Source organism: Haliaeetus leucocephalus, unplaced genomic scaffold (genome assembly GCF_000737465.1).
Source record: "Haliaeetus leucocephalus isolate CR32 unplaced genomic scaffold, Haliaeetus_leucocephalus-4.0 Scaffold451, whole genome shotgun sequence".
Lineage (NCBI taxonomy): Eukaryota > Metazoa > Chordata > Aves > Accipitriformes > Accipitridae > Haliaeetus > Haliaeetus leucocephalus.
Window position 1 is genome coordinate 3,304,891 of NW_010972887.1, and position 16,321 is coordinate 3,321,211.

General features: G+C 37.9%; 1 protein-coding gene across 20 annotated transcripts in view; it reads left to right on the forward strand.

The window, feature by feature from the left end:
• The window catches only part of R3HDM1 (R3H domain containing 1), a 55,199-nt gene extending 45,505 nt beyond the window's left edge, over positions 1-9,694 (forward strand). For 10 of the 20 annotated variants that reach the window (XM_010575153.1, XM_010575156.1, XM_010575155.1 and 7 more), the window contains 7 exons: positions 313-416; positions 1,049-1,216; positions 4,309-4,478; positions 4,693-4,843; positions 6,298-6,380; positions 7,183-7,348; positions 8,260-9,694. In XM_010575153.1, coding sequence (XP_010573455.1) covers positions 313-416; positions 1,049-1,216; positions 4,309-4,478; positions 4,693-4,843; positions 6,298-6,380; positions 7,183-7,348; positions 8,260-8,627 — 1,210 coding nt within the window. In that variant the 3' untranslated portion in view covers positions 8,628-9,694. The remainder of the gene's footprint in view (positions 1-312; positions 417-1,048; positions 1,217-4,308; positions 4,479-4,692; positions 4,844-6,297; positions 6,381-7,182; positions 7,349-8,259) is intronic. The other 10 variants (XM_010575157.1, XM_010575163.1, XM_010575169.1 and 7 more) reach the window with 5 other exon arrangements.
• Positions 9,695-16,321: the final 6,627 nt, after the last annotated feature.

Consider the following 16,321-nt stretch of genomic DNA (forward strand, 5'->3'; position numbering starts at 1 on the left):
TTAATCTACATGTTTATACTGATACAGCACTATCGACACAAAAATAGTATATCAAAATAGGTGAATTAGTACAGCTTCTTAGTGTGTATGCAGGGCATAAGGTTTTGCTAAGGAAGAGATGTGAAATTTCAGTTTTCTGAAGTATGAGTAGATTTGGGGGTAGGTGGGAATATTATCAGTTTTAAAATTAACAACATCTCAGCAATTTGCAGTACGTGTAGACAGCAAATGCAGCAGTCATGATTAAATAAATGAGTGTAGCATAAATGCCTGTTAGTCATGGTTTTTTTTTTATTATTATTATTACTACAGTTCATCAGTAGGATATTTGCAGCCTCCTGGATCAGAGCAGATACAGTTTCCTAGAACATCATCACCATGCAGCTCACAGCAGCTTCAAGGACAGCAGTGCGCAGGTTGGGGTGATAAAGTTGTTTTTTTTTTTTAATAAGACTTCAAAAATGTCTAGCTATTATTATGCTGGGTGATTGGATATTTGCTATTAATGGTTTGATTTAGAATTAACTACTGTACTATATTTCCTTCTGTGTTCTGTTTTTGAAGTTATATTGGAGGCAGGTTAACTTGACATCTCAATTTGTTTATCACTGAAAGCTCTTAAGTTACTTTCTTAGAATTCAGTAATGTACATCATAATGCCTTGCATGTCTGCTTGTGAGTTGATACAGACATGGGAGCTATACGTTGTCAGCAGAATGACTTTCACCTTTTCCTGAATAGCTACATGGGTCTGAAAATGTTGATATTTGGGGTTTCATTTGATAGAACAAGCAAGGTACATTTTGGAAGCAGTATACTTGGCTCTTCTACTCAAGAAGCATTCTAGATTTCACTTCATGGAGTAGGAGTAGCAATTTCCTTAAGAGTTACTGAGAAGAGGGTGAAAACTATAAGCGTTCTGGGTTTGGATAGAGAAGAGAGGTAGCTTTTTGACCTGCTGAAAAGCCAAATGGGATACTCCAAAGCTGTGTCGGGTGTTGTGGTTTTGTTTTTATGGTAGCCTTATTTACTGCTTTTACTTTCATAGTTTATAGCAACCATTCAAGTCAGAAGCCATCACCTCCTACATTATTGCCACCTTCATCAAAGTCAAAGCCACAACAGGCTGCTTCCATTGTGCACTACAGCATAGTGTCTCCACCCTCATCATGTAAAAGTTCACCCACTGGTCTTTCCATCATGCAGCCAATAAAAGGTATATTTTATTGGGATTTTCGTCTAAGCCATTCTGTCTAGAATCTGTTGTAAATTATCAGATTGACTTCATGGCTAACTGCTAGAACAGCTGCAACTTGAGTGCCGTCTCTGCAACTACTTTTTTTGTAATTCTTCATCTGAATTGCAATTACTGTAACTTTTAAAATGACAACTTGGAACTTAAGTGAAACAATAGCCGGCTTCACGGGGGCAGCGGGAGGCAGCCTTCAGCAGATAAGTGTCGCTTAGCAGAAGCACTTAAGTCCGGTTTGGAATGTTTTGATCTACAAAATGTTTGGATGATTTTTAGGTGGTGTATAAATAGCAGCCTCAATGGTGTGTGACAACAGTGGTGACATAGACCTTGTCGTATCCATGAAATGTTTATAACTGTTAATATCCAAACACTTAAAAACTCTCAATTTCCAACTAAATTGATGGACTGGTCAGGAAATGAAAAGCACTGGGCTTAGCCTCCAAACGAGGTTATAGAATGATCCTGTGATCATAGCGGTACTGTTTTTATTTTACCAATAGGGAATTAGATACGTTCAAGGTTTGGTTAGCCAAATAAGGGTAGTCTCAAATACTGCTTCCTCAGTATTTTGCAAGCAAGCAATAGATTAAACACCCCCTAGGTCAATGACCTAGATTCCACTACAGATGTGGTGTTTCTTACAAACATTTATCTTTCAAGATATTTTTTAGAGCCTGTTTATTAGTAAATAGATAACATGCAGTTAAGTGGCAAGATAGCTGGATTAGCAGTGTATTACAGTTCACGGGCAGGTTTGGTTTTGTTTTGTTTCCATTCTGCTTCAAGTTTGTTTGGCTTTAGTTCTGGAAGACTGTCGTTTCAGGATGTCTGAAATCAGTCTTGTGCTAGTTTGTTCTTCTATTCTCCTAATCTATCCTGAAAGTGCTGGTTTTACGCAGTTTTGAAGGCCTGGTTCAAACTTCTTAAACCTCTTAAGCGATTTAAAGAAGTTTGGGGAAGGGGGAAGCCCTCTATGACACAGGGAGGACAAATTTTGAGAGAAAGAAAAGCATGCTTTTTGGTGAGTAATACTGAAATGATGAGTCAAGGCCACTGAGGTAAGGACAATGAGGATATAAGCAGACAAGCAGCAGAGTTGTGTTTCTCTTCATTTGAAAAAGTTAAGAGGACCAGACTGCAAATCTGGGAAGCCTTTCAAGGATTTCTTCTGGGTTTCCCTTCTCATGGGTTTTGACAGGTGATAAAGTGTCTGTAAACTGACTTACGTGTTCTATGATGCTTCATTTTGTCAGGATTCTTGTTTAGGAAAAGAATTCCATTTATTTTCATTTACTGAAATGCTGTGGAACTAGAAGTATAGAAAGAACAAGTTTTTCTGCATGTACAAAGTTTTCTTTTGCAGTTTAAATAGCATTTTCAGGTTGTGACACTTTTTTAGAAATGGTGCTGTAGATGGTTTCAAAAGACAAGCATGTTTTTGTTGGGTGTTCAGTTCTCACAGAGATAAGTCAAAAAAGCATGCCAGAGTGCTGCAGAATAAAATATTGTAATATTAAAAACCAGTAAGATGTAAGTATAAGTTTTAATATTTATAAAGATATGCATAAAATTAAACCAATTTTCATGTGTAAAATGTAGTGTGTATATAGATGTTTGTCTGGTACATCTCAGGTGTACATATAGGGATTACATCAGTTTATGGCTTTACCACTTGGAAACTATTGTGTTATATATTATTCTGATTATGTAGTAGATACTTATAAACAGAGTTACGTTTTATTTTGCTGTGCAGTGAAATGGAAATATTTGCAGTGTGGCCCTTAAGGACAGAGCAGGGATTCTTAAATTTATATCCTTTGCTAAAGTTGGCCAGATGTCTTGATGCTTCCATTTCAATCTGTAACACATGGGTAGAACTGCTTGCCATTAAACAGAAAGTACAGGTGTGAAAACATTGCTAATATTACTTCATTTATTTTTATAAATATCAATATAGTAAATATTTCAGAATACAATTTACAAAAGCTAATATAGTTTTAATATTCTGAGTTCATTATTCTACAGTTTGGTTTGCTTTTCAAAGGAGTCTGTTTCTTTTTGTGGACCCCAGGGGCAGTGAAAACAAAAGCCCATTTTAAAAAATACAACATGAAGGCATTTTATGATCTGTATCTGACTGCTCCTAGCTGATGCTGTGATGCAGGTAGTAAGCTGAGAACATTGTAGACTCTCTCTTAAAAGGTGGATGATTAAACGGTGTTTAAACCATGTGTTTTAATTGTGGTTTCTGAGAAATGCTGTGAACGGTGGGTAGAGCAGAGAAGGAAATAGCAAACAACCATTTACGAGTAAACAGGATGTTATATAAATACCTGGGACAGAGCCAGTCAAAGGGGGAAGACAGCTTCTCTCTCGGGCAGGCTGTCGTCACAACTTCTCATGAGAAACCTCACAGAACAGCGTTGGCTGTTCAGCTGTTCTCCACCAACTTTGGCATTTCTGTAGCTACTGCAGCAGCCAAGTGGTACAGGATGTGGGGATCAATTTGCAGTCTCTGCCCAGAAAAATGTTCCTATATAGAACTTATAAATGGGGGTAATGGTTTTTGCCTCAGACTAAAGATTGATTCCAGGTCTTTCTGATGTATGCTATCATACCAGAGAAAACATTTTGAGTCTGTGTTGCTGTATATCATGTAAAACTAACTAGGTAACTTCTATTTTTAAATAAAGCATATTTTTGCTCAATACCGTATCTTCTTCAACACATTGTATTGACAGTAACTACAGTAAATGTTGAATACTTTCAATTGCTATAAAATAGAATGATTCCTTTCAAAAATATTCTCAATAATGAGTTTCAGTGGTTCCACTATCTTTTCTAGTTCCAGGAAGCCCCCTCTAAGTGAACTATCGCAGATTTATCTGATAGTGGAAATGTAATTGTACTGCTCTAGCTTTCCAGAATTCAGCAGCTTATTTAGTAAAACATTCATTATGTTATTTCCCTTTTTAATTCATGTCTGTTCTGCTAAAATGAACATTGAAATGTATGACGAACTAACTGTAGCCTACTGATTTCTTGTCTTGTAGCGGTAGCACCACCACCAGGTGGAGGAGTAGTAATGATGCAGCTAAATATACCTAACAATCCTCAGCCTCGGAACCATTCACCTCCACAGTGGAAACAGAATAAGTATTACTGTGATCATCAAAGGGGGCAGAAGTCCACAGAACTTAGCACTTTAGACAGTGCTGCGCAGGTATGAGGTTTTTGTTTTGTTTTCCAGGATGACTTAAAATTTGCATAAATTGCGTCTCTGCACGTTTTTTTTTTCAACAGTTCTTTTTGGGGAATAGAAATCTGCTCTGATAATACTCAGTATAACTATTTTAACTTCAGTCTTTGAATGCTCTAGGTTGTTCAGCTTGTTCAACTAGGTACCTTTTAAAACACTAACTTATTGTTTATTCCAGTTGCAGCATAGTCCTCAACTAGGTAGTCCTGTCACCTCACCGGCCCAATCACCAGCACCAGCTCAGCTATCAAACATGAAGAACATCCGTCCCACATTAACACCTCTTTCTATCGTGTCCCAGTTTTCTAGACCTTTTGTCCCTGGACAAGGTATATTTTTAGTTCACTAAAATGCGTGTACGTTTTCTAATTTAAGTGGTTTTAAATACAAGTTATGTGAGGATTTTCTGACAAACTGGGGCTCACTTTAGTAGTAATGCTATTGAAGCAGGATCATCAAAATTACCCACTCAAGCATCATGTAAAATTGCACCTTATCTCTCTGCACCGATACCGTCCCCCATATTCTCAAAAGCTTTTGATCTTGCTATTGTGAGAGCTTCTGTAAAACCCACTAGCTTTCTCATATGTGAAACTCCCCATTTCAGCATTCAAAATATTAATGAAATGTTTTATATAATTCAGCTTCAAGTTTTAACCATAATCAAGAACTTGACACACAGTGTCACAAAGGATGTAATTTTAGAGCTACAAAGATAAAATAAATAATGTGGGACTAGCTGATCTTAATACACTAGGTGGGCCTATTATCTTTTGGGGGAATGGATATAGAAATGCGATGTCGAGATGAATGTTCTGCCAAACTCACTTATTGATGATGCACTGCATCAAACCACTGCCTAAGCGAGAATTCTCCCTTCCTTTGTAGAAAAACTAGCATGATGGGACTAGAGCCTCTAACCAATACTGTTGCTACTTCAATTAGTATTTCAGGTAGTACCCACCCAAGGACAGAAAAAAATTCCTTTTAGAAGAATTTCAGTCCTCTGCTGCCATGTTAACAGAAAAACAGAAAATAGGGAGTTTTCACCAAGATGTGATAGTAACATTTAAAAACCAAACGATAAAAAAAACCTTTGTCAGTGAGCAAAGGTATCCTGGTACAGTTCCCAAACTTAGAATTAATGGGTCTATTTTACAGAAAGTTTACTTTAAAACAAAACTTGAAGATAATTCTGTATGTCTTCCTTATTGATAAAGAAAACCTTATTTTCTTGTCTTTGTCATAGTCTTACCTGTTGCATAATCTTTGTCATTGTGTTGTATTCCAATGTTGTAAAAATTCTAGGTTGCCTGTTGTAAAGTATACCTCTTCATTTTCTTAATCTTCTGCAATTACTAAAAACTTATATTCCATTATCTTTGTGGATCCTTGGAGCAAGTATGAATGTGAAGATGTACCTGGCGCTAATCAGGGATATGACCATGAAAATGATTAAATTAGTACGCTGACAGGAACTTTAGCCTTAAGCTCATTTTGAAATGAGAGGATTTTAGATAAGACTGCAATGAAGAAAAACTTTCAGTGTGTTTTTCAGTGTAATCCTTAAATGCAAGAAAGCTTGTACCTTTTCACCTTGTGATCAGTCTGTGACTGACTGAGATTTATTTAATCATGCCAAATCTTATTTTGTTAGCGTAGCCAAATACACTACTTTGTGCATAGTTATATGCTTTCTCTTTGTGTTAAGTTATACATCGTAAGAGGAACTTAGAAGATTTCATACAACAGAAAAACCCTTCTAATTACCTTTCTCTTTAAGGAGATGCCAGATACCCACTGCTTGGCCAACCCCTGCAATACAATCCACCATCTTTATTACGTGGACAAGTAACAAGCCAACAGGTATTAAAAAGAACAATCTCCTGGCAACATTGAAAAAAACAACTCAGGACTACCATTATAACCACCATGAATAGGGGAATATGTTATTGCATTAGACAAGTAAATGAGAGGAAGGTGCTTGCTTTGCAACAACGGTTTTATTCTGTGTTGATACTTCCCATTGTTCTTGTTGTATTAAAAAAAAAAAGTGAGGAACATTTTCATGAAATTTAGCTTTAGGCACAGTGTAGGTTATGGATTTTTTTTTTTTTTAAGCAATGCACCAGCGGTTCCAAAAATCACAGAGAGAACGTTTGCTGAAAGGATTTTATTTTATTTGAATAACAATTTCAAAAAAAAAAAAAAAAAGAGGAAATACATGTGGGTATTTCTAAGCAAGGAGCAGGTTTGTTTCTTACAAGAAAAACAAAACTAGAATATTAGTGTTAGCAAAGCTAAAAAGTTTTGCCATCTATTTAATTTTTGGGACAGACACACAGACCCCCTACCTCACTCAGTTCTACCTGAGATCAGCCAGAAGATGTGATGGATTGGGGTAGTGGGGGGTGGGGGGATGTTCTTCCAAGATTTAAGGTGATTTTTTTCGTCATCTCCTCCCTTTCTTCTGAAGCCAAGGATTGAATGTGCCTGACTGCAGGATTGCTAAACTCCAAGGCTAAAATTGGACATGAAAATCTTTTCTGTACCATGGTAGCACGGGTTATTTTCCAGATATTCCTCTGCATCGTTTTTCACTGAACTAGAAATGTTAAGACACTGGTGCGTTGTCATTAAAGTACATCATTTATGTCAATCTTTTCAGTGTCAACCTGGAAACAGACATGGAAACAGGGGAAAGAAACCAGCAAAGAAGGCTGCTTCAGCAGATCTTGGTGCAGGAGAACCAGGTATAGAATTGCTGGTTGACACAGTCCTCCAGAAAAATGGAATTATGGTGATGGGCTGGGAATGTAACAAGACAAGCAGAGGTGAGAAAGGGCCAGAATGAAAAGTAATTGGACAGAAATGGACATGGCAAACACTGGAAACATAAGGATGGAGAGGAGGACTTGATTTAGAGAGAAGAGAAGAGGGAGGTTAAATGAGAAAAAGCGTAGTTTTGAAGGCTGGAGAAAAGACCAGAGAAGATCAGGATTGGACAGTACTAAAAGGAAAAGCAAGTTTGTCAGTTTACTGGACATAAGTTCTATTATATCGTTACATTAAATATTGTTATAGTAAATATACATACCCCTGCTTCCTTTTACTTGCATGAAATGTGAAATCAAACATAAACTACAAATTAGTTTGTGCTGCCCTCTTTTTTTTTATCCCCCCCCCCCTTCTAATAGAAGTAAGCACATATTAAGAGATCTACAGATTAGCTCCTTGGAGTTAGTAAAGATGTCATCCAAATAAAACCTGATATCATTTATCTCTGTATCTTTACCAGAAAGAATTTCTGTTGCAAGTGTTACCTACTATCAAATCTTTGCAGACAGTTACAGATAAATCAGCTGCTTCTAACTATTTACTGGAGAGGATTTTTTGGGAGAAGAGAAACTAGTTTTTTAGCACGGTGATGTGTGAAGAGTTAACAGGCAAAGCCAGTGAGATGCTATAGTGAGTTCTCAAACCTGCTGCAAAATTAGGTGTTGATTATTTTATTATTTTTCCTCCTCTCTTGAGGATCCTCTTTGTATTCTCAGCTTTTGTTTGTACACTGTAAGCAGTGCTAGATGTGAAAGCAAAAGGCTCTCTAGAATACCAGAAATGGAATGCCTGTGTATTTGGTATCAGTCAACTGGAGATACAAGTATGAAATAACTCATTTTCCATTGTGTTTGTTGTATCATTAAGGACAATGACCAATTTAGATTCAATGTTCTTCTTGTTTCAGTTGTGGGAAAAGTTCTAGAAATTACTGAACTGCCAGAAGGCATAACTCGTATGGAAGCAGAAAAACTATTTGGAGAACTTTTAAAAGTTGGTGCCAAGATTCGGTGGCTAAGGGATTCACAGTGTCTACAAACACAGCAGCAGCACCATCGTCGTTATTGTGGCAGCGGAGACAGTAGTGTGAACACTGAGCCATCCAAACCTAGTGACTTGGCTTCCACTTACACAGTTCTAGCTACGTTCCCTACAATGTCAGCTGCTCAGAATGCGTTGAAGAAACAAAGTAGTACCTCAGTGAACAAGTTCAGGCTGAGAACAAGCAAGAAGCACTACGACTTTCATGTTCTGGAAAGGGCTAGTTCTCAGTAGCAGTTACATCAGTGGACACTCAGCCTTTACTACTTCCATGTCCTCCTCTCCTCAATTGGCTTGATGTTATGGAGTTTCTGTTCTCTTCACAGAGACTCCTGGGATGTTTTGTCATATGACATTAGCCACTGAAGACTAAATAACCCAGTGATCCAGCAAGATGAAGAAAAAATATTCGGAGTTAATCCCAGACAATAGCAAGGAATCATCTTTGAGACAGGCAGCCTTCTACAAGGAATGCTGTTGAAATGCCCCCTACTTTTATAGTAGTTTTGTTTTATATTTTTGAATTCTTGTATCAGATCCAAAGTTCTATTGTACAGCAAACGTTCATAAAAATCCATATTCAGATTTGTATTTTATAATCCCTTTTCACAGCCAGCACACAGCTGTCCATTCCAAGGCAGGAACCTGAGGATTGGTAGAAGGGAAAAGAGAACCATTTTCAAGGAATTACACTCATTTTCTAGCAAACTACCCCAAATCTTCAAGTTAACCTGTTCTTTGTCCCTTGTGTTTGGTTTGGTTTTGTTTTTTTTTTTTTTTTTTTGGGGAAAAAAAAAAAATAATTTTAGTAACTAACTCCTTAGATGGTCATTTTCTTTCAAGATTCATTGAAGCAATGTCAAAAGAAATTACGAGTAGGTTGTACCCTTGAAGGATTCGCTTCTGATCCAACAAGTTTAATAATTATTTAAAGGGAAATATGAATAGGTTACAAAGAATGTTCACTGAATCACATTTTAATATTTCTTCTTTTCAGCAAAAGCGTGAAGAGACTAAAATGTATCTTCACAGGTGACAAAATGTTTGCACTTTAATTGTGTTCTCACCAGTATGGATCTCTTTCTCTTCCTTTTCACGCTAAGATAATTGTGTTTGAGAAGTGCTGGAAACCTTTTTAATGGTTTAAGTTTTCATCATTTGCAGATGCTCACTGGACATTAAAGATTCATTGCACATAAATGAAACAAACTTTTTTCAATTTGTGTAATTTGCAAGGCTGTACAATGTGTGCTGATGCAAGCCTTTTTCAGTTCAAGAAAATAAATGTTTACAAACACAAACTTTTTCAGTGCACTTGTTTAAACTTCTAGGAGTCTTCTGAAACCTGGATGAACATGTATTAATGGTTTAGATACCTTCAAATGTGAGAAAAGAACTTAAAAATAACACAAATACTAGAACTTCTCAAAGAACCACTCTTGCTGTTCCTCTTGAAGCATTTATGTTATCCTGCCCTTTATCATTTTTAAATGTTTCCCTATATAAGTAAAAAGAGAGAGAAATTGATCAGACACCATAAGGGACTGCTGCTGGTATTTTATTTTTAGCACAGGCACTGATTCACTGTGTAGACGAGCAACTACTTGTTCCCTTCATAAGGCTATCACTTTGTAAAAGATGCGTTTGTAACTTCTGTAAGTGGAAACTCAAGGTAAAGGTTCTGTTTAAGAACATATTTTACAGAGGAAAAGTAAAGAATTTAGGTGCCTAAACCAGTATTAACTTTCATCTTGTATACAAAAAATCCTATCCCTGAGCAACCACACATAAACATGTGAAGTGGCAAGAACAGTCCTATGCATGGTCAATTCTTAAATCCTTCATGTGATCATTCAAAGTATTTGGAAGAAAACTGACCTGTCTGGGAATAAGGTAGCCTAATAAATCAGGTATATGGGACTTGATTCTGCAAAGTGCTGCAGCAACAGGTATTTACATGACTAAAGGTAAACTTAACACTCAGATGTTCCCCCTAAAACAGAGGGGAAAATGTTCAGCTTCAAGCCCCTAGCCAAAAGACCAATCTAATTATCTCTGTCTGCTTTTCTAAAAGGATGGTACTTGGCATTCGAGTTCTTACGCTACTACTTGACTGAATATGCTGCTTGAACAAGGGGATAGATTTTTTTTTCCTCCTCTGGTTGGATTGTTGTAGTTTATTGCACCCAAAACCAAAGATGATTAAGAACACAAGCTTACGCAGATTATAATATTCCCCTCCTCTGAATAGCACAGAGATAACATGATTAACGCACAAGTTCCGTCACTGCCTCTTGCCGATTCCAGTGCTCGTTTTAAGATTATGGTTTTAAGCCTGTAAAAGTAGTTAACAGATTAAAGGTCTGTAATGACAGGTGTCAAAGCCCAGAGAGGCAGCTGCCTCCTGTGGCTAACACATTCCAGGATAAGATTTTTTTCATAGATGTAGAAGAGTAGTCAATAGCTGAGAGCTTCCATCTATTCTGAACGACCCAAAACCTAAATCTAACATCAAATCAAAGCATTTCCAAAGGATGCTGCATGACTTGCTTCGTTTAATAAACTTTCCCCATAATAACCAGAGAAGAAAACGTAATGAGAGAGGTAAGCATAGAGAACACAAGCAATCCAAACAAAAGGAGGGGAGGGATACACTGAATAGGAATAAGGCCCAGCACATACTTAATTCTTATCAAGTTGTTAACTGGAGTGCAAATTGCCCTAGAAGAAAAAATTACAACATGTAATAAGCCGGTTCCATTCTAATCCTGAACTTGCCTACAGTTACTTACAGGCAGGTCACCCTTTCCGAGTATGTTTTCCTCTGTGTTAAACAAGGGCAGTTACATTTTTTTGATCTGGACATGCTGATACGAGCCATACAGATAACAGGACTTTGGAAGCATCAGAGGGCTCCAATGTCTACAGTGGGCACAGAATTCAAATATTTCTGCTTTAGTCTTGTTTATTCCCGATTTTGTGCTATTTCCTAGTGTCTCCAGTAAGTGAACAGGGTGTTAACTCATGTAACCAAGACCATTTGTACCTTCCTGGCTTTTACGCTTCTGCCCCTTCTGGTTCCTTAAAGCACACAAGCCTAGGGACTGTGTACAAAAACCATGGCGCTACATTTGTTCTATAGATTTGGATCCCATTCTAGAAAGCAAATAAATGCAATTTATGGCATGAAACAGACATATGTAAAACTAGCGTTCTCAAGCAGTTTTCTAGTACTTGAGTGTATTTGAACTTCCTATCATTTAACATTAGAGCCATTTTTAAAGCAACTAGTGGCAAAAGGAATTAAGTGAGGACTTAAATTATATCACAGTAATTTAATACATTTCATTTGGTTGGGAACATGCCTTATAACTTTTAAAGCTGAGGAAAAAGCACTGGAAGAGTAACCAGAAAAGCTGAACCAATCTGGCTATTGCCTACTCCACTAAAGGCTACTATTTCTTGATTTTAATTTCTAATTAATACAGTTATATTACTGCGTAAAACGCATCCCTGAACTGTGAACAGATTCTATGTTATTTCTGATATTACAGTGAACATGATAACTCAAAATTAAGAAAACAAAATTTAAGCTCCATAGTCTGGGAAAACTCAAAACCACACAAACTTGAGGTTGGATTCGGGTAGATCATAACAGCACACCTGAGAATCTACTCACAGCCTCCACATGGTTGCCAAATTACAGCCTCACATGCCTCATGTTTCAGTAAGACTGGATTGGTATAAAGTGAAACGTTGGTAATACGCATCTTGCATCTTACCTGAGACTCCTCCCTGGGCAAATTTAACCTATTATAATCTGAAATCCTTTTCTTTCACTCACACACATACACTTAAAAAATGACATAAAAAGAAAAGTAGGAGAACATCTACAAAGAAAGAAATCTAGCACTGAGATGTACTGAAGACTACAGTGGTTAGGTGTTTCTAGCTGCAACCATTCCTAATCCTGCTGGCCTTCTGTAGAACACGCATTATGTTTCAAGATCCGGGTGGTACAGGACAGCAGCACATAGATGGGAGTTCAGTTCTGTCAAAGCACAAGAAGTGTTTAGCCTGATGAATAAAAGAAGGTACTTCGATACACAACATGCCTTTCACAGTAAGACCATTTCTTTGGTCTTGCACCATTCAAATAGCTCTATACACTTTTCCTATCTAGTAATGCAATCCACTTCCCTCTCCTGGTAGCATAAATAGTTACATTCTCACGCTACGACACTCATTTGTGCCTTAAAACGTCACATTTGAGACGTTTATTGTTTTGAGTTAATCTTGTACCAACTTGTTTGGATGTCTGAAAGGGAGTCATAATTAAAACTTCTTTTATAAATATCTATTTAACTCCATGACATATTTTTTTCCCTAGAAAATTGGTGCGGGCTGTAATTTCTTGTATTGAGCCCTGAGGCAAAGAATGTTTATATGAAGTTTTGGAGAAAATTGATCAAACCACTTTTACATAACAGGTCATGAAAAATAATTGTAGCTGGAATTTTTACGTATTTCCAGCTGAAAATGGACTTATTTCAATCCCTTCAATGTTTCTACAGCTCAGTCTTCATGAAGGTTGACGTGCTGCCTCTATTCCGTGTCCTGCTCCTATCAACATTTCAGATGTTTTGGGTTTGGGTATTTTTGGCTATTGATGTCAACAAGCATAAACTTAAGAGTACACAATGTCAACGTGACTTCATTTTGGAAGCCTTATTTCTCGGATGTAGACCAGATCCCTTAAAAGGGCCTAATTTCCAAAACATTCTGAAAATTAAGTCCCTTTTAAGTTCTCTTATTCTGGAACCTGAGACCAAAGTCACTATTCACATCTGAAAACTTCAGATGCAAGGTCCAATGTAAATGAAGTTGCCTCTTGGCTGACTTGAAAATGTATGCAATTATGTTCATGAGCCTCCTTTTAGTTCAATGTCTGCCTTGTGTGTTTGGGCTTGTTGGGCTGGAGTTTGGACCTGACTCTGTTTGGCAGCTCCTTATTAGCAAGGTTTATTTTTTTATCCTGCTTGTAACTACTTGACATTTTGCGATGTTTGCTGTTTTGTCAAAATTTGTCAGGTTGAAAGTGGATCTTGCTTAGGAGATGATTAAGAAGCATTAAAATTTGGTCCAGGGCACAAACACTTCAGTGTTTGCTGCTTTTTTTCATTTTTCAGTCTTACTGGTAAAGCACACGAGCCTAGTCATTATATGGGATGCATGCAACTGCAATGAACTGTTCTGCACTTCTGAAGAGAAACTTGAATGTCAGATAAGACTAGTGCTGTAAACCAAAGAGCTGTATAGGAAAGTCTCTATGTTGCTGATAGTTGTATGCTTTTAAAACTGGTATAAATTATAAAAATAAACTGTGCTGCTGTGGATAATGCTTAACAGTGAGGTTTATTCTTAATTCAGTTCCCATACCCCAGATAACTGAAAATCTGAATTAGACTAAAGAGTGATGAAAATACACCATGCTGATAATAGTGAAATTTTTCAGATGGAGGTGCAACAGAGGTGGAAGGCATGCTAGAAGCTGGCTGCAGTAGGGACTAGCTTCAACCCTAAGTGACCAGTTATATTTGAGTTCCCATAATTACTTGACAGCTAACTTTAAAAAAAAAAAAAAAAAAAAAAAAAAAAAAATTGCACATCGCACTTGACTTAGAGAGGACCTTGGTTTGAACTTTCGAGGGGACACACTGGCATTCTGCTTCTTTCTAATATCTTAACTTTTGGAGGGTTAATTAGGGAGATTAGTATGCAGCACTGTCTTGCCCTTCTTATGGTTTCCAAATTAGTTACTCTAAGAAAGAGCATTATTTAGTGTGCTATGATAGTCTATCATCACATTGATTTATACATACTAGGAAATACACCAGAGCTTTTCCCCATGTTTACTCGAATTTGTTGCCTTTTTATTTGGCTTAAACTGATACTTTGATTTGTTAATGAACCATTGATTGAAGCAACAGTGCAATTAAAAAAAGTCATTCACTAATAAAAATATTTTCTTTTAATCCAAGTAGATCTGTGCTGGTTTTGGTGGAAAAAATTAATCTCTTAAAAATGTAAATGACTGTCTTGCATTGTTTCCCATACTGATTGCTGAATTTGGTTTTGTGTATTCATTTTAACAAACTTGTTGACATTTCCACAAGAGTAATAGATGTAATACACACACATATATAAAATTTGCCTAAGTTAGCCAGGCACAGCAAGGAACTGAATTCTGGGTAATGCTTCAGCTATCAAATTATTTTTTCTTATTTCCCAATAAAACTTTCTACTTACTAGTTACCGTTCCTTTTGCCTGGGCCTACCAATTGAAGACCTCTGCTGTCTCCCAGGAACACCTGCTCTAGGGGCTCTCAGATTAATTATAGCAGCAGAGGCACGTGGAACAGCAGCAACTCGGTGGTGACCCTACAGTTATAGAGAATTAAACTTTTAAAATTGTAATTATTTGAGAATGTAATAAAAATAGTTCCTGATGATATAAAAGATTGTACAGCCGCACAAGAAGTTACCCATCCAGTCATTAGTAAGCCCTTCCACTTTTATGTTGAAACAAAATTTCTTCCTTGCTTGAAGTGGTGTAGAAATTTTTGGAAATTGTATTTGCAAAATAATTTCCAAAAAATATCGTGTTCAACACTTCACTCACCCTTCTTATGCAACTCAGCTTCCTATTTAGGGTTTCAAATGAGATGCAATAGATGCAAACTACAGCTGTTGGAAATGCCACAAGAATTAGCGCAACACATCCAAATTCTTCATAGAGCTTAAGATACTAACACCCATTACAACCTAACCTCTTCCACTATATGCACATGCGTAACAGAGATGTCTTTTTGTTCATCTCCAAAAAATTTATAGTTTAATACCATCCAACCTTTGGCATCGTTCTTAAATGCGTTTTGTACCATGAAGAATGAAAATACAAAAAAATAATACCATCTCAGCAGAAAAGCTATAATGTCCTGACTGTTAATTCTTTAAGAAACTTGCAGAAGCACAGCATGTGTATGCAAAGCTTACCCAGTGAGCAGGATTACTGTGACACGTTGTCCACATGCTGCACCTTGAGAGAGGTAAAACAATTTTTGCATATTCACATTGATTTGCCTGTTTCCTCTATAGCTGTGTAGGTTTTTTAGTCGTCATTGTCCAGTGACTTTTCTAATTAAACTCCAGGTTACACAAAGTACAACAGCAAAGAGCTTTCCAGGCAGAGAGACTCTGTATTTTTTGGCCTTCAAATGTTTCACAGTATCTGCCTCAGCAATAGTTACTCAGAATATGTAGTCCCAGTCCTAACTGTGTTTCTATGAAACTTAAGCGCAGCATTTTTTCCAAAATGTTACCATCAGAGCACTTGAAAGAAATTGTCCTGTTCTCATTACTGTGAAACGTCCATCGAGGAGACTGCCTGCCTGTGCCGGCTGTGCCCCCACTAAGGCTGTGTGCTGTCAACGCCGTCCCAGTCCCAGTCCCTCACGCTGCCTGGCTCACTGGGGAACATGGAGAATGTCCCGGCCTCACCTCCTGCCACTCACGGAGGATCTGTGCATGCCGCACTCTCCGCTTTTAACGTATCTAGCACGGATTTCTGTCAAACACGTACCTCCTCCATCCTTTTTGCCCTCTGTCGCGCCCTTGACTTTCCCAAGGTGGATGGTAGGGCCAGCGTTAACTGCGGCCACCGTGTCCTCGCAGCCCCTCACCGCAGGCCCTGGGGTACACGAGACGCACCCTCGCTGCGTGGGCCCCTTTCTCCCTGAGGCGGCCCCGGGCCCCCCCCCTCAGCCATTTTGCGCTGGGACACAGCCCAGGTCCCCAGCCCCGCGGCGGGGCACCGAGGCGCCAAGATGGCGGCCGGCCGAGGCGAATCTGCCGCCACCCGGCGCGTG